At 45.6% G+C, this 26,258-nt stretch overlaps 1 protein-coding gene across 3 annotated transcripts in view; it reads left to right on the top strand.

The window, feature by feature from the left end:
* SV2B (synaptic vesicle glycoprotein 2B) overlaps positions 1-26,258 on the top strand; it is a 107,259-nt gene that overhangs the window by 49,132 nt on the left and 31,869 nt on the right. For 2 of the 3 annotated variants that reach the window (XM_054042105.1, XM_054042107.1), the window contains exon 2: positions 10,697-11,578. In XM_054042105.1, the coding sequence (XP_053898080.1) occupies positions 11,065-11,578 (514 nt within the window). In that variant the 5' untranslated portion in view covers positions 10,697-11,064. Of the gene's footprint in view, positions 1-6,257; positions 6,757-10,696; positions 11,579-26,258 lie in introns of those variants that run through there. The other variant, XM_054042106.1, reaches the window with a different exon arrangement.

Below are 26,258 nucleotides of genomic sequence, written 5' to 3'. Positions count from 1 at the left end.
CTGTGATCATGTAGTCTGACCTCCTGCATAACACAGGCCATAAAACATCTGTGAATTTTCAGTGGTCACCTTGGTTTGAGATGAGCAATTTTCCTCCTGGATATTGCTCAGCTCTTCGGCAGATTTTGCAGCTGTTGAGTTTTGTGCATGGGTCTGCAAAAGGTGGTCAGGGCATTAGACAGCATGGGGCGGGGGGAGGGATATCTCAGTAGTTGGAGCATTGACCTGCTAAACCCAGGGTTGTGAGTTCAATCCTTGAGGGGGCCATTTAGGGATCTGGGACAAAAATCTGTCTGGGGATTGGTCCTGCTCTGAGCAGGGGGTTGGACTAGATGACCTCCTGAAGTCCCGTCCATCCCTGATATTCTAAGGCATAGCCTCATTTACATAGAGGGTGTTGTCTTATTTACCCTGGTGCCATTCATTTGCAACTAAATCAGTAGAGTGTAGGACTCCCTTTGACTTTTCTTATGCTTTTCTAGAATACTTTTCTATTGCCAGCAGGCGTAACTACTGCTCACAGAATAGCACTAGCAATTATTATTGGATTAAACCCTGAGGACATTACTCAACCAAACTCTCATTGCTCTTGGGGTAGCAGGGAGTAGGAGGACTGCAGAGGTGAAGCAGTCCCTGGGAAGGAGGATGTGCCGCATATTTCTCTTAAGCAATGCCTTCCCCTTTGCCAGCACAGGGATATATGTTTATTCACTACGGGCAGTAGAGGAAATACACATAGCATTCCATGTCTGGTACTAAGGAATGAATGAGGAAGCCGTGTTTGGCGCTAGATATGGATTAGGATTCAGTGAAGATTCATGGTTTTTGAGGCCAGATCAGCTTCAGATTTGGTGATGCTGATACCTCCCAGGATGTGCTTTCAAGAAATTGTTCCAAAATAGGATTTGAATTCAACTTCTTTTCTACCAAACATGCTCACATTTGAAGGGGTTGAGAGTCTAGGTTCCAGTTATGGCCCATCTTTAGCCAGAAAGATGAGTCAATCTGGTTTGTGGGCTTTGATGGTGGTGTGGGTTATCTTCCCAAAGGCAGAACCAATCTTTACTACAAACAGCCAGGTTTTTCTCCCCAAGTGCTGTGTTTGCACACATTCTAGGGCTTTCTTTTAAAGCAAACCTGCCTGTTCAAAAGTCACCCTCAGATTTCCCAAACAGAAAAGTAAAAAGGCTACACATATCTCCTTAAAGGGCAGAAAAAAAGGCTCCTCTGTACCCTACTCCCTTCAGTAAAGCCCCTTTTAGACTTAATCCTTACACAGGACCATATTCTGCCCTTAAATCCAGTTGTGCACCCCACAGTTAAGGAGGTTACATGGGTGGAGCTGAGGGCAGAGTCATGGCTACTTACAAAACAATGGCCTTAGTGAACAGAAAAGAAAATATTGCAGTGCAAACAAGAGGGTAAATAGTCTGTTTCTTTTTATTCCAGCATAATCAAATAAATGGCCTGAGGCATTAAGGAAGTCCTCCGAAGATTACTGGGTTTCAAGTGAGATAAAAAAAACAATCACTCAGAATATTAACTAATATATATTAATTCTGCTGTGCTTTCCTTTTCCCTGGGCAAAGGAGTTCATGAGAATTATGCAGCAGAGGTGTTTCCCCCCAGCCTTGCCATTTCCCAAGCCCCCTCCTGAAATTAAGATGGTGCAGATCATTAATCTGGTTTGGGCAGAAAAGTTTTTACGTGAGTGAATAAAAATCCGTATGAAGTCATCAAATTCAGTAGAGAGAAAACAGAGAAGAGGAAAGCGTGCTTCAGATACAAATGCCGGTGCTGTGGTCTCCTAGGGTGGGCTGGCACTTTTCTATACAGCATATGGAAGAGAACCCCTGAAACAGAGGCGAGACGTATGTGAGTGTAAGAGAGAATGGTGTGTGGGGGGGCTGAAGACTTTACCATCATGGGCTTTTGATGGCTGCATGATTCCCAAGGGACGGAGTAAAACAGTTCTGCGAGTTGTTCCAATTAAACCTTTTTACCACACTGTCATGCATGCTGCATGTGCCACATAGTACAGAGAAAATGACTTCAGAGAGAGCTGACATTTTAACGGGTCTACTGAGTGTGTCCCTCCAAAGAGAGAGGAAGGGTGGTCTTGTGGTTAAGCCATTAGATTGAGACTTGGGAGGTCTGGCTTCAGTTTGCAGCTCTGGCACAGACTTTCTGTGTAACCCTGGGCAAACTGTTTAATCTCTCTGAGAACTTGTTCCCCTGCTGTGAAATGGGGACAATAGTGCTTCCTTTCTTCCCTTGGTTGTTTATCTTGTCTGGTTAGGCTGTAAACTCTTTTGGGTAGGGACTATCTCTCGCTATCTATGGACTTAGTATCTATGTTCCCTCGCCCACCGTTACCATGGCATTTGAGCACTTCACAAGCATGGGCGCCAGGTTGGTATAATTTTTGGTGGTGCCCAGAACGGGTCCAAGTCCCCCCCCCACATGGGAGCAGAGCCATGTCTCCAGGAGGGGGGACCTGGATGGGGGTAAGGGGGCCGAGGCTGGGGCTGGCAACGGAGCAGGGACCCCAGATGCCAGGCCGGCAGCAGAGCCCCAAACATTGGTGGAGCTGGGCCCACGTTCTTGAATATTGTTGGAGCACAGGCACCATGGACCCATATACCTCACGGTCTATGCTCACAAGCTTCATAATGCATTTCTCCTCACAACACTGCTGTGAGGTAGCAAAGTACAAATATCTCCATTTTACAAATGGGGAGCTGAGGCACAGGGATACTAAGCCCCAGATCAAAGGTATTTTGGAGCCTAACGCCCTTTGAGTTCAATGCATTTGAGGAGCTGGGTCTAAGTGAATTGCTCACAGTCACCCGAGGGTGTTTGTGCCGGAGTAGAGAATTGAACTTGGTTCGTCCAGCCCTCAAGCTAATGCCCCCAAGTGCTGGACCATCCTTCCTGTCACACGTACGTAGACCTACAGCACTCAGTCCCACTTAGGTCCCCTGCTACCACCACAATAATGCTCCTCTAAATCCAGGATCCCCGAAGTCCAGGATATTGTTCAATGGGAGATGTGGGTCTTCAGCATCTCTCAGAATCTGGTCCCGGGTTAATATAAAGGGATTCATTAATTTCATCCACATTAATATTCACATTCAGGTTGGACCATCAGAAAAACATAATGGCACAGCTCCTCTTCTCCTAGTCAAGGAGAAGAATTTCCTCCCAGGCTTGTTTTACAACCTGCTCTGCGAATGCAGTGTCCTTATGGCTGCTGTAGGATTTGGGCTCCTTCCCAATGCTGTCAGCAGAAAACAGCTCTGGGGGCGGGGAAGGGGCGGATGCTTTGCTGAAGGAGCTGTCCTTCAGGCAGAATGCTAAACTGAGCTACCATCTGTTTCCTGGGGATTATGCTGGTGCCTGCTAAAGATCCTATGACAATATTTCTGAGTCCCTCTCTCTGCCCCTTAGCATCTCACTCCCTGCGTCCTATCTGGGAAAAGAAGGGAAATGATCTGAATTTCTCCTCTCAGGCAGGAGTGGCGCCAGGGTTTTTGGCGTCCTAGGTGGGGGTCCTTCCGCGCTCCCGGTCGTCGTCGGCAATTCTGCGGCGGGGGGTCCTTCCGCGCTCCCGGTCTTCGGGGCACTTCGGCGGAGGGTCCTGGAGTGAGTGAAGGACCCACCGCAGAATTGCCGCTGAAGACCCAGAGTGTGGAAGGACCCCCCGCTGCCGATGGCGGCAAAATGCCCCCCCAAATCCTGGTGCCCTAGGCGACCGCCTAGGTCACCTAAATGGAAGCGCCGGCCCTGCTTTCAGGTCTTGTCCCCCTCTCCAGAGTGTGCATGCGCTTGCATGTACACACACACACACACACACGCTTTACAGCTCCTCTGCTCCCGGGAAAGGGAAATTACAGATTTCTTGTCCATTCTATTCTCATCCATATTCTCCTGAATCTTTCTTCCCTGGCAATCTGCCAAGAGGGATTACCCCAAGACCTACCTTATTCCTTTAACCTATGGCTACATGATGAAGTGGGGAGGGAAGCATCTGATCTGTGGTGAATAAGAGGCTAGAGAAAACAGGACAGCCCCCAGAAAAGGTCCCACTACCATTTACTCTTATATCAACGTGACATATATAAGAACTTGTGCTGACATTTTAAGTTGCAGAGTACAAATTAGAAGGTACCTTGCTCACAGGATAAACAGGCAATATTTGGCCACAGACAAAGTAGCTCCTGGATGTGCAGTAATGTAGTGCAGAGTAAGTAGTATGTAGAGGAGGGGTAATTTCAGAGTAAATTATAGCATGCAGAGGCAGGATTTAATGAAGGATACGTTTTGTGTAGAGTCAGGATAATTGGATGGTACATAGTATTTGGTGGGGAGGTAACTGGAGTGTAAATACTAAATAGACTATATAGAGAGGGTTATTGTGCAGTATGTTTAGAGGGTAAGTAGTGTGTAGCAGAGGGGTGTACACTGGAATGCAGATTCACCAGCCAGCAGGGGCGCTGGAACAATTTTTACAGTGGGGTGCTGAGAGCCATTGAACCAAACTTTAAACCCTGTATATATTGGAAACCACTTCAAGCCAGGGGGTTTTGCAGCACCCCCAGCTCCAGCACTGGAGGGAAAATAACATCCCAGGTACAAAGTCCCTAAGGTTCAATTTATTGTAAAAACCAGGTTCCAAAACAGGAGCAAATAAACTCAAGATACTAGTACTAACTCCCAGCCTCCTATGGCTTTCTCAACTCCCACCAGCTGGGAGGGGAGAGGACACCCCTTCCCCTTTCACAACCCTTCCTAGCTACTATAGAGAGACACTCCTTCCCCATGCTGGAGCTGCTCTATATATTGTATGTGTTTGTCTTATTTCTTGGAAGTCTCCAGTGATCTGGCAAGTAAGTGGGGATTACCCGGTGGTTAGAATTTTCCTCCCAAGCTGCCCTGGCGACCCTGCCAGGAAGGAGCGAGGGCGGTGGAGGCACCACCAAATAAATTCATAGGAAAAAATAAGGAAGATACACCCTGCTGAGTGGGTGGCGGGATCCAAAAGAACCCAGACCTATCCATCAAAAAACCTGTAAGCAGATTAGCATTAAAGAAGGTAACTGGGTGGAGAGGGGGCGCTACACATGGTAAGTGGGGTTGCTAAAAGGAGTAATTGTAGGGTAACTAGCATGTGAACTTGTGGTAGTGCTTAGATACTTGGGTGATGAGTACTATAGAAAAACCTAATGTAGAGGGCTAGATATGTTAGCTAGTAGCAAGGGGGTAATTGAAAGGTAAGTAATACAGAGTATACAGAGGCAGAGGGTAATTCCAGGGTAAGTATCATGTAAGTACTGGGCAATTGCAGGGTAAGTTATTGGTAGACATGTCCCAAGGAAAAGATAGAATTACCTGTAACTTTGCTTGGATGATGTATTTGCTGCTGGACATGAAAGACTCTCAGTGCAGCATAACTGAAGGGCTGCCCTGGTTAAGCTGAGAGCAGTCAATAAATCACTGAACTGACAACTACTCCTTCCTCCATGGAACAGTCTCACGGCTCAGCATCTCCTCCGGGGCAGAGTGAAACAAGAAGCTGCTAACAGGACTCCTGACAGGCAGTTGCTTAGAATACCGGGGCCTAGAGCCAACACCATTGAACCCAGCGGTGAATTTTGCTACTGATGTAAATGGGAGTAGGATTGGGTCCTCAGTGCGCACTGACAGTTTGGGAGTAGATTAAATATACGATGTCCCAGTATCTTCTCTGTCCTGACATTTGTGGAAACCAGTAACTGGTCATGAAAGTGCCTGGCCAGTACCATGTGACAAAGGAGGATTCATGGGGGGAATACAGCCAACTGCTGGCTCACTACACATTCCAGCAGAGTGAAGTTGTTAGCAGAGTACTGTGCAGGGTGCAGTGTGAGAGAGGCAGCAAGAGTGTGGGCAGGGCCGGCTCTGGCTTTTTTGCCGCCCCAGGCAAAAAAGCCTCCCGCCGCCCCCCCCGCCCTGCGGCGGGGAGCGCGGCAGGGGAGGGCACCGAGCCCGGCCGCGGCCCTGCTCTTCCCGGCCAGCCGGCTGGAGCACCGGGAGGAGGGCGGCGAGCCCGCCGCAGCTCCGCTCTCCCCGGCGGCCGGCACGCCAGGAGGAGGGTGGAGAGCCTGGCCGCGGCCCCACTCTCCCTGGCTGGCCAGAGTGCCGGGGGAGGGCGGTGAGCCCGGCCGCGGCCCCGCTCTCCCTGGGTGAGCGCCGCCCCCCTGCAGGTGCCGCCCCAAGCACATGCTTGGAGGGCTGGTGCCTGGAGCCGGCCCTAAGTGTGGGAGAGAGGACAACCTGCAGGCTGCAGGGAGAGAGATTTCCCTGCTCCCAGGAGGGTGTGCAAACTGCAGGGAGAGAGCGGAAGTTCCCTGCTCTGGAAGAGTGGGTGCTGCATTACTCCATGCCCCAGGAGAGGAGCATGTGTGCTGCTAGAGTTAGTGGGTCTGTCTCAGGAATTGCTGGGTGTGACTGCAACCTGTGGAACAGCTGGAAAGTGAAGGCAAAGGCAGGGGCTGTTGTATAGCTGTTGAGTAAGATAATGACCCAGGTGCCACTGCCATTACCATCCTGATCGGACTCTGTGCAGCCAATAGCCCTGCATTCTGCAGAATAAATATGAATGGAAAAGCTTTTTACCTGCCAAGACCTGAACTATATGGTTCACGTTCCCTCTTCAACAGCCGATGATATCACTAGAGCGGCATTACTTTCTGCATTCCTCACAATGCCCTTGAGGTAAGTGGTGCCATACGGTAGGGAACAATCCTGACCTGGCAGGAGAGTGATGGTCTGGATACTCCTCTGTCTCCTGTGATTGTGGGTGACACACACAATTCTCAGCTCATGTTGTGGCATCTTAGGAAAGGAGGAAATGATTTCCAGCTTTTTTGTTGTCAAATGTATATCTTTGTAATTTAACAAATGATAAATGACCAGTTACTGGTTTCCATGACTGTCAGGACAGAGAAGATATTGGGGCATCGTATATTTAATCTACTCCCAAATTGCCAGTGCGCATTGAGGACCCAATCCTACTCCCATTTACATCAGTAGCAAAATTCACTGCTGGGCTCAATGGGGGCTGGTATAAAGGGCCAGCTTTTTCATGGCATTCGGGCCTCTTGGGCCTGTTGCTGATTTGGTATGTTAAAGGCTGTTGCTGATCTGGACTCTTGAAAAGTTTGTTAATTATTATAATTTCATTTACAAGGAAAGCTTTACAGTCGCCTTTACAACTATCAGCAGGAAGCAACGTGTTGTTTCCAGAAAAGAAAGTGGCAACGGAAACACTGCCCAGGTCACTTTCTTTGATTTGACAGGCTGAGACGTGAGGTCACTTTGAAACATAACCTGCCAACAAGTGCCACTTGAACAATTCAACCGCAGGGTCTAATGTTCTTCCTGATTCTTTGTACCAGAACAGAGTGTTCCCGTTTAAAAACCCTTCCCCCTTCTTTCTGGAAGAAAATATTCTCAATGGAGCTAAATTCTCACTGCCTCGAAGAGAATAATATCCACCCTTGGAGTGAACCTTTGTATAATGGAAAAGGTTACTTCAAAAGCGAGATGGTTTTTTAAGACTCCAAAGGAGTCTGGGGATTTTTTTAACCCACGCTGGAGGCCCTTTAGCAATGAAACGCAAGATGTAAAACCTGTGAAATGCCTCCGCTGGCTGTCAGTGTATTAACTTCTTTGCATATAAACACATCCAGAGTGGATGCAAAGGCTTCTCTTTACTGCAGCGTTCTCTAGAGTTGCTTGATCTTTCTGACTTGATTGGCTTGTGTCTTTTTTTTTTTTTTATTGATTGGTTTTTCACAGTCCTGGAAAATGCCCCGGCTGCCTTTTTAACCTAATGGAAAATGTATGGGATAACTCAGCAAAAGAAGGAAATGTGCTTACTGCAGCAACAAATGTCATGGGAGCTAAAGCAAAGATAGATGCTCTGACAGTACCCACGGAGAGAGACTGACCCCGCCGCCCCATAATGAGAAAGCGGCCTATGTGTATGCCATACATTTAACCAAACACATGCTGCAGACTGCACACATTGGTTAGAAGGAGCAGAAAGACCGAGCTCAGTGTCCTGGCCTCTTTCATGCCCAAAGATTCTTATTTTCTCTATTCCTTGCACTGTCAGTGGCCCCTATAAACGGCTGGATTGTGCCTCCCTTTGGAGCAGTGTACACCCTTGAAGGTACTAGCAGGGAGCATTCTGTGCGCTCTGCCTCCCCCCGGAGTGGATTGGGGTAGGCAGCCCCCCATCCCTCCCTCCTTCCCTTCTATCCCCACGCTAGCACAATCCCTTAAACAGCACTGGATCCTAGAAATGAAGGCTGCTTGCAAACTAGTAGGTCAGGTAATTTATAACTCTGCTGGATGATCCACCACAGCGTGCTCTCCAGCACTAAATGTGGGGACAAGCTTTTATCAGCACTTAATACAGAGCAGCTGGTTTGTTGCAAGACACAACAGTCAAACCACTAGTTCAACAGTGACTGGCTGAGGTGAGATGATTCTTGCGTCAGCAGGGACCAGTGGGTATAAACATACCTGTGCACTTGTGGAGACTCGGTTACAGGGGCCTTATTGGCACATCTACTGTGCCACGAGGTTATTACCTGCTGCCGGGATGGCTTGTGATGCCACTTATAGGGGAATCATAGATCAAAGTTAATGTAGTTTGAATGGAGATCTTGCTTGGCATCCCACAAATATGGCAATTCTGTTGGAAACAGTAGTAACTGTAGTACTGGATATTGGGACCTGCCTCTTTCCGATTATATGTGCATGACCAGCAAGCTGGTGCCTCCCACAGTTAGTAGGTTTGAAGAGTGGCCCTCTAGATGAGCTAGAAAGCAGATCTGTTACAGGACACCAGAGCAACAAGAGCAAAAGCTGTTTTACTCTGCATGAAACTCCTGATTCGGTTGTAAACATAACAAAACAGGGCTTTGCCTAAACACATGGAACTGCTTGGAGGATCCCCATTCATGCTCAAGGGAACTCTTTTCAGTATAGAAAGACCTTTCTCTACAGGCAGACTCTGTTTTAATCCAAATGATATTTTTGATGCTACTTTGACCGTAATGCCTTTTCCTAGCGTGTGACATGAGTGGCTCCCTTCAGAGCATTTGACAATGTTGGTTTTACTGCATTTCCTATCAGAATTGTGTGTACATAATTTCAACTGTCTGGCATTTGCACAGTGCCCACATGATGAGAGTAATATTCTGAAGTGCCGAGTTTGCATTGTTATGTTGATTATCGCCTTTGGATGCCATACACATGTATGTGTGTGCATGTGTACACACACACACAAATACAAAGTGTGCATAAGTGTATATATACAGATACACACACAAAATAATAGTGCTCACAGGTTACATATTATATAGATATGTCAGTTAATGGTTCATTTATATTTTACATATTTAGGTTACTACCTGAAAGCTTCAAATGAAAACCAATCTTATACCACATCTGACTTATAGTAGCTCTTATTGCATGATTGTACTGTATATTTATTTACTAACTGACGCCTTCTTTCAAAAACCTTGTTTTCAGCTCTGTGTAATAATAGGAAAAGGCACAAGAGAGCCAACTGGCTGAAATCCACTTGAAAAATAATTGAATACGGGTGTCCAAAATCTGAGGTTGTTTATAAAGGATTTGGCTTCACTCTGTTTTCTCCAAAGAGGGTCATGATTCCATCTTAACTTCATTTGTTGCTAACTGAGAAAATGTCTCCTACAGTGGTTGCTCAAAATGGAATAAATGGGGCCTGGTTGGGTGGGAGAATTTCTCTCTGCATGCACTGCATCTGTCAGGTCTTTTTGTCCAGATGGGGATACATTTAAAAAAAATCCATATAATAAAATGACATCTGCGATCTGGCTTAAAAAGAAAAAGCAAAGCTCCGTTTTTCTTTCATTAAGATGATGACGAGTGCCTAAATATCATGAAGGCTGGGCTCCAAGTTGGCAGACAGACATTCCTCTAGTGCAGTGTTTCCCAAACTTGGGACGCCGCTTGTGTAGGGAAAGCCCCTGGCGGGCTGGGCCGGTTTGTTTATCTGCCGCATCCACAGGTCCAGCCGATTGTGGCTCCCACTGGCCGCAGTTCGCCGCTGCAGGCCAATGGGCGCTGCTGGAAGCGGCGGCCAGTAAGTCCCTCAGCCCGTGCCGCTTCCAGCAGTTCCCATTGGCCTGGAGCAGCGAACTGCAGCCAGTGGGAGGCGCGATCCGCCGGACCTGTGGACGGGGCAGGTAAACAAACCGGCCCGGCCCACCAGGGGCTTTGCCTACACAAGTGGCATCCCAAGTTTGGGAAACACTGCTTTAGTGACTTAAAGGCATTGATCAATCAGCACCACTCATTATCATGATGTCCTCTATGGAAACAAATGCTGCGGCCTTCTAGGAATGACATACTCTGATTCAAGACAGTGTCAGCCACAAGTTGGGACATCAGTAGAGTAATCATGGTCTCCAACCCATCTAATAGCCTTTACATGCCTCCCTTTAGAAGGTGCAATAACAGTCTCTGAATGTTCCATCTCCTTTTTTCACCCTTCAGATAGAAAAGAGTGTGTTAGCAATGTTGTCTATTTCACTCACTGCCTTTCTCCTCTCAACTCAATATTGTCTCATCGCTGTTTCTCTTTCTTTCTCAGGGCATGACCTTCATCAGCACAATGGATCAGAAAAAAGAGCAACCTGCCAAGTCTTCCTAGCTCCTGGTTGTACAAAGTTCCTGATCCCTCACAGATCTCCAGTCAACAGACCCAACTACACCTTCCCTCCTACTGAAAGAAGCAAGTCAACAAAGTCTAGCTCAAACCTGAAACGTTACCAAAAACCCTGTAAGAAACTCCCCCCTGAAATTTTACAGCCAGCTCAGTGCACTGCACATCAGATTCCAGATCAGAGGGAAGTTATGTTTGTGTAGCTAGTAGCAGAGATTGCACAAATAAATAAACACGCAACTATATTCAAGATTATACACACCGCGCTATACTGTGTGTAGAAGTATATACTCAGAATGGATGATCGGTATAGAAACAACGCAAATCTGTATCAAGGGGCTAAGGACATAGCTAGAGAGGTGAACCAGGTGTCAGATGACTACCGGTATCAGGATGGCAACTATGCACCTTCAGATGGCTATTACCATGATGGGACCCAAGAAGAGGATGCCCAGAGCGATGCCACGGAAGGCCATGATGAGGAAGATGAGGTCTACGAAGGAGAGTACCAGGGCATCCCTCACCCAGATGACATTAAGGGCAAACAGAAGAAGAAAGCCCCTGCCATGGCCGATGAGTTTAGAGACAAGGCTGAGCTCATAGCCGAGCGGATGGAGGATGAGGAACAGCTTGCCCACCAGTATGAAAACATCATCGAGGAGTGTGGCCATGGGCGCTTCCAGTGGATGCTCTTCTTTGTTTTAGGCTTGGCACTGATGGCGGATGGGGTGGAGGTGTTTGTGGTTGGCTTTGTTCTGCCCAGTGCTGAGAAGGATATGTGCTTGTCCAGCTCAAACAAAGGGATGCTAGGTAAGTACCACTGAACAGCCTTCCTTCAGACATTATGCAGCCGGGATGGATTCAAACATAGCTTATTCCATAGGGTGGGTTCATTCACGATCCCCCCCATTTTCCCCATCCTGACTCACTCTCGTGGGGCTGAGGATGGCTAGATGGAGCTGATTCCAGACCCTGTCCATGCCCTTCCATGTGCTGATGAGAACGGGGCTTCTCAAGAGCAATATAATGGAATCATGCCCATACCCAGCTGCCAAATGTGCTCACAGCTCCTGTACTCACAGCCCAGGACAAACCTGGCACCTCAACTTGAATTACCTCCTCTGCCAGGCAGCCTACTCTGCAGTTTCCAGAGAGCAGGTTTATTTATACAAAAATATTAGACTTGTGTAAAGGACAAACATGCATGGAGACATTCCCAATCCGAGCACCCAGGGAACTAGATTTCAACCCTTTTAGTAGCTCAACTGTAATGAGAAGTTCACAAAACAGGTCTGATGGAGCCTAATATAGATGAGTCAGTTTAACTGTATATTAAACTGTTAAGTGGGTGAGCAGAACCTATGTCCCAGAGGATCATTTCTGTGTATCTGCCTCCATCCCAGTTCATTTCCATTCACAGGAGGGTGAGCTTCCCTTAGACATATTTTCTTATGTACGGGAGTCTCCTATCTAATCAAATCTAATCTAATGCCCTTCACTGTGGTAGCTGAGTGGCATAGAAATGCGGGGGAAAGAGAAACTTTCTGATCAGACTTGAAGAGGAATGGATAGATGAGAATGAGGAGAGACCTAGGAAGGAAGACAAGAGACACAGGGCTTCTCTGCAGAGAAGAGCACTCTTGGGCAGGGCTTGCTGCAACATTTTTTGGATGGAAAATTCAGTTTTTGACTAAATGTTATTTTTTGTGGAGAGACACAGAAAGGTTCCTTCAGATAGCAGGATCTGCAGAAACGACAGCTCTCACACTGACAGTCGCAGAGCGTTCCGAAGGGTAATGTGGGGACCAGTGCTAGATTAGGGTCGGGAAATGGAAAGAGTTTCATCTAAACGCCCTAAAGGACAGTCTAATCACAATGGAATGTCTCTGATTCCTTGCATCTTTCTTTCCTCTCCACTGCGAATCCATTCCCAGCGTGATGATAGCCGAAATTCTGCAAAGTCTCAGCGAGCTTTATAGAGTTACCAGCTGGAATCAGTGTTAGTATAAATTGGAGGCATTTGTAACAGTTTTGAGTCGTCTCTCTCTCTCTCTGTCACCTGGGGGCTACTGAACAACGGAGCATCTAGTTGGTGCATTTCCTTTCCATCTGGTGATACAGCTTCAGGTTTTCACAGGTATCCCTTCCTCGGTGCTACCCCTTATGCCTGCAACTCCATCCCTATCTTTTCTCCTCTTTTAAATCTCTCCTAAAAACCTCATTTTCCCGGGAAGTCTAGTCAATATTAATCAACCCTCAAACTGCATGGTTTGGTAGGAAGTCCAACTTTTGTCCAGTCGGCTCAGTATGAACCTGCATTGTATTGTGTGTATCTTTGAATTGAAAGCTCCTTGACTGATAGGATTCTGCTTCCTCAGTGGTTGGTATGGTGCAAGTGGACTGAAAGGCCTATCTGAAATAACAACCTGCTGATCTATAAGGGCTCGGTTCTGCACTCCTTACTCAGGTAAAATGCCCACCAAAATCAATGGGAATTTCATCTGCGTAAGAAGTACAGGATTTAGCTCTATCTGGTTTAACACTCATAAAACCAGGAAACGTTATGCATCAACTGGCTTTTTATTTTCTCCATCCAGAGGCAGAGGTGGCTGCAGCTCAGTTCTATTCTTGGTGCCTGTGTTGGTCTCTTTTCTTATCATGTACCTTCCCCCCCATGCCTCAGTGTTCCCCAGCTGCTGATCTTAGGCCTCCAGAGCAATTTGCAAGCTGCCACATTGTCTCCGCTGATGCTGCCCTTCTCACTAATGTTCTTCTCTTTGTCCAGACTCCATGTCTCTTTGCCCAAAGTCCTAATTAGCAGAGAAGCTGTGCAGTTATTTCTCAGCTGAAGCTGTTTGCTAATGTATACTGGGTCAAAAGTAGCCTATGGAGGATTCCTCCTAAATCTGGGGAATGAATTTAATGTCCCACATGAGATTAAAGAGTCAACCTGTAACAATATGCACTTGGTTTCACTCCTGACCTGTCCCCTTGGGCATTAAGCAAAGGTTTATTTATTTTAACTGAGGTTGAAGTTGAGTGGAATAGTTTGGATAAAATAACTTTTTCCTGAAAACTCAAATAAGATATAGACTTTCCCAGGCCCCTAGGAATCCAGGCTTGATCTGAATTGGGATGGTTGGGTAGTGTGTGCATCTATAGTGGTGGTGAGAAATCTCCTGGGCTTGTAGCTTATATCCTGGCCTGTGATCCTAACCAGTTTACCCCAACTGAAATTAACTTGAAAGCTTGAGTCAGATCCATCCCCCATATGCCACTTTAGCAGTACAAAGGGAACAGACAGCTGCCCTTATAAGGACCTCTCTGGCTGGTGTAGCTTAGCTCAGAGCCACCTTTCTCTCTCCAGTCCCACTCCCAAGTCCTGCACTAATTGTACATCAGCTGGACTTGGGGGCTGGACATTTATTTATTTAGCTAATTAGTCTCCCCCCACGCTCCGAAAGCTTATTCAATTTTCTAGGGCCAAAATGTCAAAAGAGTTCAGGGTCAGATTTTCAGCAGCTCCCATTGGGAGGCTTCTGGCCAGATTTTCAGCATGTTGGGTGGTGAGAACCTTTGAACAACGGGCCCTTTATTTTAAAAATCTGACCCTAGAAATGTCTATCTTGGTGGAGCTCAGTCTAACATGCACCAGAGTCAGAAGCACTGATATGTCCCCCCCACCCAAATATCTTTGAAGCATTACTGGCCCATCCAGAGCGAGAGAGTACCAGAAGTCTCACGAGGAAGCTTGTTCTTCTGTTTTTCCCAACCCAATACTTACCTGACTCAATGTTCACAGAGTGAGCTTGGCTAGGCAAGCAAACTTTTTGCACGTTTATCCAATTACCGCTTATAGACTAGGTCATGTTCATCTGCCTGCAATTTTTAATGAAGGGGGATGGCATTTTCCTCCTAGTTCCTTCTCACTGGGAGTTCTCTTTAAGGTTAAAAGGGGCCTTTTTGCAGTTTTCCCACACCCCTTTCCTAGTTGTTTGGGGAGTCAGATTTCGGAGCTTGTTTTCAGAGCTTGAGGCTGGTGCAGCTCAATGAAGAGCCAGATAGGGGAGGTGCAGAGGAAAGTGGAGTATTTCCCTACTGCTACTGGTTGATGTGGGACAGGAAGAGGTTCTCAGATCCAGGTCATTTTTTTTTTAAATAAAAAAGGTTTGGCTTATGTCGTCTCAACTGTCGTGGTTTCCCTCCTGCAGCGGGCTTCATGCATGTAGGAGGAGTCGGCTTGGATTCTAAGGCTCTGAGATAAATCGGTGCGAAAAGGAATTGTGCTAAGAATGGCTTAGCAAACACTTAGCCTGCAGAGATGTGCAGGAGTAGGAATAATGAATATTCAATGACACAAATACCCTCTGGCTCTGGAGGCTTCTGTGTCCGTGGTGTAGGATTTCTCCTCTTCTGAGCACCCAGGGTGGGTATGGCATGTTAGAGCAGGCACAGCTGGAGTTTAGCACCTGAAGAGTCATCTCTCTCTCTCTGTCACCGGTATCAGGATGGCAGCTATGCACCTTCAGATGGCTATTACCATCACCTGAAGAGGAGAACTATAAAGGTGCTAATGATGGATACAAAAAAAATAAGCTTCCTCAGAACCTTTCCTGGCTCAATTTCTCTGGCCACACACCAACTACTCAGAAAAGGAGGCAGTAGCCAAACACATTCACGATGCCCAGAGCGTCTGCCACAGGCTCATTTCCTTCTGGGTATTCTAATTCTTTGATGTTCGAGGGGTTGTACTCTGGCAAATTAGTCTTGTTAACGCTCAAGGTTCAAGGATACTTATAGACTGACTTGTCAGAATAATGGTAGCAATCAAAGAGCTCTTTTGGCTCAATCTGTGCCTAATGTGCAGTGATAATCTGCAAGAGTGTGTCTCTGAGAAATGAGCAGAGGTTTGATGAGAGTGGGCATGGCTTTCACTCAAATTACCATGGCCCCTGGGTCATTATATACGCAGGAGTTACTATCCCTTACCTGTTCTACATACAAATAGAATCAGCACAAGGGTTCATATTTATTCTCTGGTGACTGTTCTAGGCAGATTTTTGCTAAGGAAACATGATTAGGTCATTCCAGACAGAGCTAAGGTTGCTTCCAGGCAGCGGCTAATGTTTGCACATATGAAAGTGACTCTCACTCTCTTGGTCATGGGTGGAGGGGAGTGGGCGAATGGAAAATGAACAGGAGAAATAATCAAACCATTTAAGAAAAGAAGACAGACAAATGGCAAGAGCTAAAAGTGGCGCTGCCTAAATTGGTGAACTTTGGCTTTTGCCGAAAGGATGTTTTGTCTTTAAGTCCCAGTGTTTTGCATAGGTGCTGGAACTGGGGGTGCAGGGGATGCTGCTGCACCCCCTGGCTTGAAGTGGTTTCCATTTTATACAGGGTTTACAGTTTGGTTCAACGGCTGTCAGAACCTGCACTATAAAAATTGTTCCAGCGCCCCTGGTGTTTTCCATGTTTTTCCCCCTTCAGAAAAAGTGGAAAATTTACCAAAATTACAGTCAGCTTGAGTAAAAACTGCAAACAAACAAATGCCCATAGAGTTTCTTGAAATGTGAGAAATCCATGTGACACCTCTGAGATTTCATAAAACATTTCAATGTTGGGCTGAAAATAAACAGTTCTACTTCAGATGCAAATGAACAGCTGTTTTAACCCCAGTTATTCCTAATGGTAAAGAACAAGTATTTGGGTTTTCCCTTGATGTGAAATGTTACTTCAAAGATAAGTGCTGGGGAAATTAAAAACCCACACCCACAGCAGTGAATATTTTAGCACATTGATGACATTTATTTTTAAAATTTTGTGGGCTGAGAAGTTTGCTAATTTCTCACCAGGTTATTTCCACTTATTCACCAGACATTTCTGCTTTAGCTGAGTCTGATGCTGTAATAAATAAAATGATAATAATAAATAATAATAATAATAATAAATTAATTAAATGTATTAAATCCACTGCAACAGATGAGAAAATGCCTGCCTCATGACTGGCTGAAAACAGGTCTGTGGTGAGTCAGTAAGTTTCTATTCACTTGAAAAGTGAGCAATACTGGCATCTGGAGGAATATCAACCAATCAGATTATACCTTCAATGCATACATATTGATTGGAGGTACTATGTGCATTCATTCAGGGCCGGCTCTGGGTTTTTTGTCGCCCCAAGCGAAAAAAGAAGCCGGAGTGCCACCGCCGAAGCAAAAAAAACCCCTACGGAGTACCACCCCAAGCGCTCGAATGCCACACCTTGAAAAGGCTTGGGGCGCTGGTGCCTAGAGCCAGCCCTGCATTCATTATTGCTATTACTAGCATCTCAGGGGGTTAATATTATCAGTTATTCACACAGGGCAGTAAGTGTATAAATACTATAAAAGATGCATAATAATATCTTTCACTTACATAGTTAGCACCTTTCCTATGAGGAGCTCAAATAGTTTAAGCTTTGCATATCCCCAGTGAAGTAGGCTTATTGTCATCACTTTACAGAAGAGGAAACTGAGACAAGGAGAAACTGAGTGATTTGTACAAGGCTGCAAGAGTCCACATCAGTGCTGAGAACAGACTTCAGAGCTTTTAGGTACAAAGCTGCCCTTTCTTTCTACAAATTAATAGTAATAATTTAAATATAATACTATCCTCTGGACTTTTACTCCGATCTCTTGTTTAGAATGTTAGAGCCAAAATTAAAAAGTCTGCTGGTAGTTTATGCAGGTAGATAGGAATTCAAGCCGAGCTGTGTGAGTTGGTTTAAAATGGATTATGTAACAATACACTGGCCTTTGCTTTGGTGAATATCAGGGTTTATTATCCCTTTGAAACATATACTGGCCCAACAGCTTTGTCTCTGTCATTATTTATCTGCTGTTTCAATGAATCCTAATTATCATCTCGAGAGAATTCAATATCTTCTTACCACTCACATTTTTTCTGGATAAACATATGTAAACCCATGAATGTGTCCCTGAGGCCTAGGGTCCTACCAAATTCACGGTCCATTTTGGTCAATTTCACGGTCATAGGATTTTAAAAATGGTAAATTTCATGATTTCAGCTATATAAATCTGAAATGTCATGGAGTTGTAATTGTAGGGGTCCTGCCCCAAGAAGGAGTTCTGGGGAGATTGCAAGGTTATTGCACGGGGGGTTGCGGTACTGCTACTCTTACTTCTGTGCTGTAGCTGGTGGTGGTGCTGCCTTCAGAGCTGGGCAGCTGGAGAGTGGCAGCTGCTGACCGGGAACCCAGCTCTGGCAGCAGGAGCAGAGCAGAAGTAAGGGTAGTATGGTATAGTATGCCACCCAGCTCTGATGTCAGCACAGAAGTAAGGGTGGCAATACCGTGACCCTCTAAAATAACCTTGTGACCCCCTACAATTCCCTTTTGAGTCAGGACCCCCAATTTGAGAAACCCTGGTCTCTCCCCATGAAATCTGTATAGTATAGGGTAAAAGCACACGAAAGACCAGATTTCATGGTCCGTGACACGTTTTTCATGGCTGTGAATTTGGTAGGGCCCTACTGATGGCCCACCCTCTTCTGTGCCTTGGGCCTACAAACCTAACCAGGCAGCATATGACTTAGACCGTCACATGATTTATGAACGTATCTCCGTAAGTATACTGTCCTGACAATGCTGCAAGCAACCACGTTAGATCACAGATGCTCTTAACCAAGCCAGAAAACTTTGCACTGCTGTGGTTAAGCTTGTTGTGTAGCTGGACAATTAGAATCAGTTTTTTGGTGCTGCTGTTCACGATTTTGACCCAAATCTGCTTCTCATGAATATTCTGTAATATTTTTCTTAAGATTTTCTGCAACATTTCTGCCTGCAAGTTCATTAGAATCGGCAGGCACGAAAGAGGCACAAACACAGCCAATATTCCAGTCAGTGTTGGCCAATATCTTCTTTGCAGTATTTGCACCTCTGGTGCTCTATCTAGCTGCAAAGGTAGAGCTTGGTGCAGTGTGATGATTGTCTCCTCATTTGTAAACACAGCAGTAATTTTATCTGACGTGAGCCAAAATGAACAGCTTTTCATTTAATTGCAAAGGATTAATTTGGCTTCCTCTATTGAAGACTTCAGTTTAGCAGAGGGACTAGGTGTGAGGGAGAAGGGGGGGAACCAGATGGTGCTATGAATTTTAAATTGATGGACAAAACCCGTGGGGGTACTTTGAAAGACACTGAGTGCAAACACCCACCCACTTTCTGTGCTGGCAGCACCCGGTGAAATATTCAGCGCGCATTTTCAATGCCACGTTCGAAGATTCTGTGGGTTCCTAAATCCACCTTTTGCTTTGACTTTGCAGAATCTCCAGAAGCCATAGATCACTCACACAGCTAGTGTATATATGTCCCCCCCCCTTCTCTTTGAATAGGAAAATCCCATTGTTATTATTTTAGGTGTGGTGACTCATTTTTAACTCATAGGGTAAGTCATTTTCAATGGTAGGTGAGCTCTCTCTACTTCTGTTTATTCAACAAAGCAAATGCTATATGAACCAATGGGAATTTTCTTTCTGTATCATTTGATTGCCATTTGCCAGGGCAGTGAGATCTATAGATAAAGCAGCAACTGTCCTACAAGCAAAAGCACATAGGAAATATCAGGAAGCGAAAAGGCCATCCGACCCAACATACCTGCCTTTTGTTCGTCTATTTTATTCACATCTTCCAGATGTTCAATGTACCCTGCCCCCAATCTTCTGTAAGACCAAATCTACTCCAGGGAATGTTACTCCGTTGAGTGCAATCATTCTGCCTGAGTTCCCCATTTATTCCCAGGTCCTTAGGACCATAGGTAAAATTTTCAAAAGCCCCTACTTGACTGAAGAGCCTACATCCCATTGACTTTCAACGAGACTTAGAAGCCAAAGTCCCATTTGTACCCATTTGGCTGCAGTGTATATTTTGGCCCTTAGGAACCTAAGGCACTTTGGTAATTTTGAAAATTTTACCTTATGTCTTTTGGTTTCTGAAACTAGGACAGTTTGTCTTTAACAACTTTGTTGGAATATTATAATAATAGTAATAATACATTAATAAGCACTTAGCATAGCATAGTATTGTATCCAACCTTCTTTATTCACAGAGTTTAAGGCCAGAAGGGACCATTGTGATCATCTAGTCTGACCTCCTGCATAACACAGGTGATGGAATTTCAACAGAAGCCAAAAGAATTTCTTAATTTGGAAACTTTGATGATGGCACCTCAAAGTTTTCTTCTTTTTCAATGGGAACAAACCCAATGCCTTTACATTTTCTGCATAGCTACAGCTGGTTGAATTATTCATAACCAAGAGTTTATTCTTTGAATTTCACCTCTTTTTTTTTTGACAAATATTTTCTGAGCAGATTGCATTTTTCTCGCATGTATTCATTATTTTATATTAGTCACAGAATAATGGCTGCAAATAATGATTGTTCTCTAAATTGCTTGACAGCTGTTACATTTAATACGCAACATCTGTGCTTCTTTGGTTAGTTTTGCTTAGGTCACACTGTATACTTCTGTCCCTGGCTGGATGACCAGAACTTTTGGAATTAGGTTTCTGGTGTGAACTCTCATGTTTCCAAATTCAAAATTTGTTTCCAATGAATATCCTTTTATATTTTCATAACATTTGCTATTTCATTGGACATTCCTGACAGTAAATTTGTACCCTAGAATATTCTATGAAGACAAAAACCAGGAAGAACACAGCAGAAGGAATTTAGTTTCAAAATCTGATCAAATTATTTTGTCCGGTATTGCTTATTATTTAGATTTCCAATACCTAATACTGGGGTCGGCAACCTTTGGCACGCGGCTCGCCAGGGTAAGCACCCTGGCAGACCAGGTCGGTTTGTGTACCTGCCGCGTCCGCAGGTTCGGCCGATTGCAGCTCCCACTGACCGCGGTTTGCCGCTCCAGGCCGATGGGGGCCGCGGGAAGCTGTGCCCAGCACATCCCTCAGCCCGCGCCATTTCCCATGGCCCCCATTGGCCTGGAGCAGCAAATCTGCAGACGCGGCAGGTAAACAAACTGGCCGGCTCGCCAGGATGCTTACCCTAGTGAGCCGCGTGCCAAAGGTTGCCGACCCCTGACCTAATATCACGCTTGTTTCCTTTTGGTGGTAATAGAATTGTTGCTGTGGGACCGTGCTCACAATATTCCAGAAGGGATTTAACACACAATGGTTTTAGAAAGTAACAGTATTACCTCTTTCATATCCCCTTCATCAGTATCTATTTTGCCTTTTTGGCTTCAGTGTATATGCACTGGGTCCATGATTTCAATGATCAGTAATCCCCGAATCCCTTTTGTGCACAGCACTCTGGATGACAGTCCCACTAGGCTATCATTCCGCAGGTTGGTTTCTTCTGCACAGACTAATTAATGACTGTACCTTTGTTGAGGCTGATCCTCATTTGCTCAGTCACCTAAGTAGCTGTGATTCCTTTGGATTCTGGCTGCTCTGATCCTTACTTGCTTTTCCTTCTGTTTTGTATCTTTTACAAAACTGGTGATCTTCTTTCTGTAGCCTCATCCAAATCATGTACCCCTTTCTGTAACTGGCCTCCTGCACAGCTCCCCCAACATGGAGCACATTTTGGAAAAGAATAGTAAATGATGAATATCATTCATTATTGTAGGATATCCATCCAGGAAAATTGCTATTAACAAATTTTCTTTCCTGTACTTGTTCTGGCACTTACTGGTGGCGTGTTTTAGTGCAGTTGCCCAAATGAAGGTTTTTTGATGTTGGCTGGGACGTGTAGTCTTCACAAAAGGACCCCCCCACCAACTGCCCATCATAATAAATCATTCCCTTGATTTTATTTCAGCTGTGGAGTGGGTTCTACTGTAACTGATCACCAGTGCCTCAGAAACTGGTGAAGTGGTTCGCCTCTGATAGTCACTGAAGTGATGGCTGCAGATCTTGATTGTTTGAAGGTTTTAGGGGCTGGCTTGCCCATTGCCACTGCTTTACAAGACTCAGTAAAAACATGTCTGAAACTAAATAGAAGCCACTTCCACTGAGTTATGTTTTGCAACACTAATCAATAGCTTTAATGCACCTTACATAGAACTCATCTTAACAAATGCTGTATCACAGAGACATAATCTTGAGGCTCACCTTTAGCTTGGGTTCCTGAGCTCAGAATCAGAACTGTTCTTCATCTACAATAGCAGTTCCAGGCTCTTTCTTGAGCTGCTTCTTCATGTGCAGTTGTTGTCCCTTTAACATCCCCCCCGTATAAAGCTGCCAGTCTGCAGTGACTTTAAAATCAGAGCACTACACTCTCTGCATCAACGGTCTCCCTGACACCCGCAGTGCAATTAATTCAAATCCTATCATTGATTAGAAATAACACTATCGGCCAAATCCTGCTCTGGCCCCAAACCAAGCAAAGATACACCTGTGAACAAATGTTTGCCCTTCTCTCCTTCCTGGAGCTGAGTACCTTCAACTTGGTCGGAGAACTGCTGTTGCCTAAATTGACATCTGTGCACTGGAGTTCGGAAACCAGGATTTGGCCCAAGGAGGCCTGACGACAAGTCTCCTCCACTCTTGCCTGCACAGTAGCCTTTCTACTCCCTTAGATGACATCCTGAGGCACTAGGGCGATGAGCCTCAGTTCAGCCCTTGGGGAGCAAAGGATGCCAATAAAGAGCGCATGCAAGATGCAGACATTGTTGCAGACTGACAAGTTTGCACCTGCAGTGTGTCTGGGGTCACCAGCTGTGGTGCACAAACCACCTCAATATCTGCTTCTGCGTCACACAGGCTAATACGGGATCAGCTTCTTTGTTAAATAAAAGAAGGAAATGAGAGCATCGGGGCAAGATACTAGAGTCCTGGAGTTTTTGCAGAACTGTGGATCTCCCTCAATATTATCACTCCTCTAACGAAGCCCTGAAGTCCACCGGGTCTCTTGTTTGCAGAAAGAGAGGAAGCAGCATTTGCTTCAGTCCAAATGGCTGAGTCAGACATTTTATAACCAATGGGGACGTCCACAAAATATCCAGAGTATTGGAGCAGTTGCTTATTCACTCTGAGCTGGACGGCTGCTGCTGAATAACAAATACCCCCCCAGGGCTGGGCACCTGGCTCTCACGCCCTCAGTCGGGATATCCAGTTATAATAATAATAGATCACTGGCTACAAGAAAGGAGTCTTGGAGGTTAGAATGCAGCAACCGCCTCCTGATCAGATTCATTTTTGTTTTTGTTGTTTTTAAGAAGCTTTGGATGAACAGCTGCCAACCTGGATTTTCTCTGCAGAAAACAACCCTGCCTGATCATTCATTTTTAATCTGGGTGCAGGAACGTGGGCTTAGTGGTGCTGCATGAACATCCCTTATTCTGTTGGCCAGGCTTATCGGCCGGATAGGTGACTGTGACACACCAACCAACATGCCCAGCATGCGTTGCCACTTCCCTCTCCTGGATGGAATCGGAGCTGCTCCAGTTTGTGGGATTAGAGTGTCTCCCAGGAGCTCGTGTAAAAGTCCTAACCCACATGGCAGCCCCTGGAGATTCGCCTTCATTATGATTTTGGGTATTGTATGTATTGCTGCGGTGTCTTCCAAATCTCTAATTTTAGTGAACGTGGCAGAGGCCTGTGTTTGTGGAGAGAGAGGCCCAGAGTTCCCATGCCATGTGCGTGCACTTTTTGTGGCTGCCATGCTGTCTGTATATCTGTAGCCAAGATGGGTGAGGTCATATCAATATATTTTATTGGACCAACTTCTGTTGGTGAGAGAGACACGCTTTCGAGCTACACAGAGCTTTGCTTCGGGTCTGGGAAAGATACTAAGAGTGTCACAGCTACATACAAGGTCCAACAGATAGTTTAGCATAAGTAGTTAGCACATACTCTAAGGCAGTGTTTCCCAAACTTGGGACGCCGCTTGTGTAGGGAAAGCCCCTGGTGGGCCGGGCTGGTTTGTTTACCTGCCGCATCTGCAGGTCCGGCCGATCGTGGCTCCCACTGGCCGTGGTTCACTGCTCCAGGCCCATGGGAGCTGTGGGAAGCTTCCCCTACACAAGCGGAGTCCCAAGTTTGGGAAACACTGCTCTAAGGGACCAGTCAAAGTGAAGTGGCCCGTTAGAACAAGTGTTAACTACTTACGCTATTACTTGTCTAACCAATCAACATGGATGGAATTTTGAATAGCAAATATGCTCAGAGAACTGTTTGTGATCAAGCCACAGAATGAAAAAGAATAATTGGAAAAAAAATGTTGAACAAATTCATACAATGAATACACAAAAGGAAATTATGATTAAGTCATGGAAAGTCTGTGAACAGAGAAAGAAAACTAAATAATTCACTATGAGTTAATCCCACAGCTCTAGTTAGGGGATGACAGTGTTTTTAGTCGTATGTACTTTCCCAAGATCTGATTAACATATGCCACACGAAAAAAATAGGCTCATTTACAATCCAGAAGAATATTGGAGTTGACTGTGCCAGATGCTGCCCTCCATCAATCCTCTGCTGAATGGTTGAATGGTGCCTGCAGTCATCGGCTTAAGTCAAGTCATTTATGTATTGCAAGAATGTTCATTACTGTTCCCTGGTCTCCCACTGACAAGTTTTTTTTGGGCAGGAGGTTTTACACATCATAGGACCAGTTCCTGAGAAGTACTGGTAATTCTCAGTGAAGACAGGCTTTGACTCACGGTGAGGGCTGAATCCCTGTAGGGTCAGAATTTTTCTTTAGCTCGGCCTATGAAAGGACACTTTTACCAGAACCTCGTTGGTCTAGAAACAGGGCTGTAAATCATAGAAATTTTGGGCTGGAAGGGACCTCAAGAGGTCATGCAGTCCAGCCCCCTGTGCTGAGGCAGGATTAGGTAGATCTAGACCATCTCTGACAGGTGTTTGTCTAACCTGTTCTTAAAAAAACAGCAATGATAGGGATTCCACATCCTCCCTTGGTAACCTGTTCAAGTGCTTAGCTATTCTTCCAGTTACAAACTTTTTCTTAATAGCCAACCTAAATCTCCCTGGCTGCAAACAAAGCCAATTGCTTCTAATCCTACCCTGGGTGGACATGGAGAACAATTAATCATTGTCCTCTTTATAAGAACCTTTTAAACATTTGCAGACTATGATGTCCCCCCTCAGCCTTCTCTTCTCTAGACTAACATAGCACATGTTTCCCAAACAACTTCTCATTTTTTGTTGCTCTCCTCTGGACTCTCTCCAATTTGTCGACATCCTTCTTAAAGTGTGGTGCTCAAAACTAGACACAGTACTCCAGCTGATGCCCCACCAGTCTAAGTAGCTGGGACAATTACCTCCTATCTTACACATGCCACTCCTAACACATCCCAGAATAACAGAATCTCTCAGTATCAGACCCCTGAACCATATATAGGCACCTAAATGGGAGTGGGCTGGTTGTTGGGGGGTTCTGAGCACCTTCATCTCTTTGTCTCCAGCAGGAGTTGTGGGTGCTTGCCCCTTGCCCAGTGGAGTGTTTGACTTTGGGTGCCAGCTCACAGAGGTCCCAGGGAATCAAGAGACTTGTCTCATGGAGCTTCATCTGGGATACCATCCACATGTTTATCTTATGAGCATCTCAGTGCCAATCTGTTTGCACATCACTCTTGGTGCAAGACGGGTCAGGCTGGGTTTCCCTCTAGCTGTTTCACCAGTGGCTCAGTGATAGCAGTGTTGCATCACAATTAAGGGAGCTTAGTTTGCCTTTACTGTTTGAAAATGTTACTGGCTGATGTAATCTGGACAATTTTATAGATAGAGAGACGGCAAACCGCAAAATCGGGGCCATTCCAAGATTGACAGGTGGGACTGTTACTGCAGTGGCTGATCAAAGCACACCAGAGGTAGGGAGAGTGCTCTGGGAACCAAAAAGAATGCCTGCTGGAATTGAGGACGCTCATTGCTTGCTGAGTTATTAACAGTGTCCAATCAGTAACCTCTGTTTTGGGGCTGATTTTTTAGTCCTGGTTGGTTGGTTGGTTGGGTTTTCTATCACCAATCTGTCAGCAGGATGAAAGGCTGTTGTGTCAGTTCACCTCCCTTCACTTGACCCTGGGTTTTCTGCCTCGCATTCCTTGGAGAATAATTAAAAAGAGGAAGATAAACAGTTTGGTAACTTTGCAAATCCATTTTCTCCCATGGCCCACTGGGTCCTTGGGTTCTCACATGAAATTGCCAATAAAACATACCATTCCTGATACTCCTAAACTATTCTGTGACTCAATAACTTGAAGATGACAACCCACTGGGGGGAAACTTTGGGCCCCATGCCCAATTTATTAGCCATGTAGCTGCTGATGCTGTAATGTTCTTCATGGAGGTGCTGCCTGGACACCATAGACTCAGCATGCTTACAGGTCCAGCAGAACATATGATGAAGATCTACTTGGTTGCCAGACATTTCACTCCTGGATGTTGGGGTAGCAGCAGCACCGTTGCACAGCAGCAAATGGACTCCTTGAAGGGCCACATCCTCAGC

The sequence above is a fragment of the Malaclemys terrapin genome, chromosome 10, assembly GCF_027887155.1.
Source record: "Malaclemys terrapin pileata isolate rMalTer1 chromosome 10, rMalTer1.hap1, whole genome shotgun sequence".
NCBI classification, from domain to species: Eukaryota; Metazoa; Chordata; order Testudines; family Emydidae; genus Malaclemys; species Malaclemys terrapin.
The sequence above is the reverse complement of the archived record's forward strand: the minus strand, read 5'-3'. Positions and strand labels throughout refer to the sequence as shown.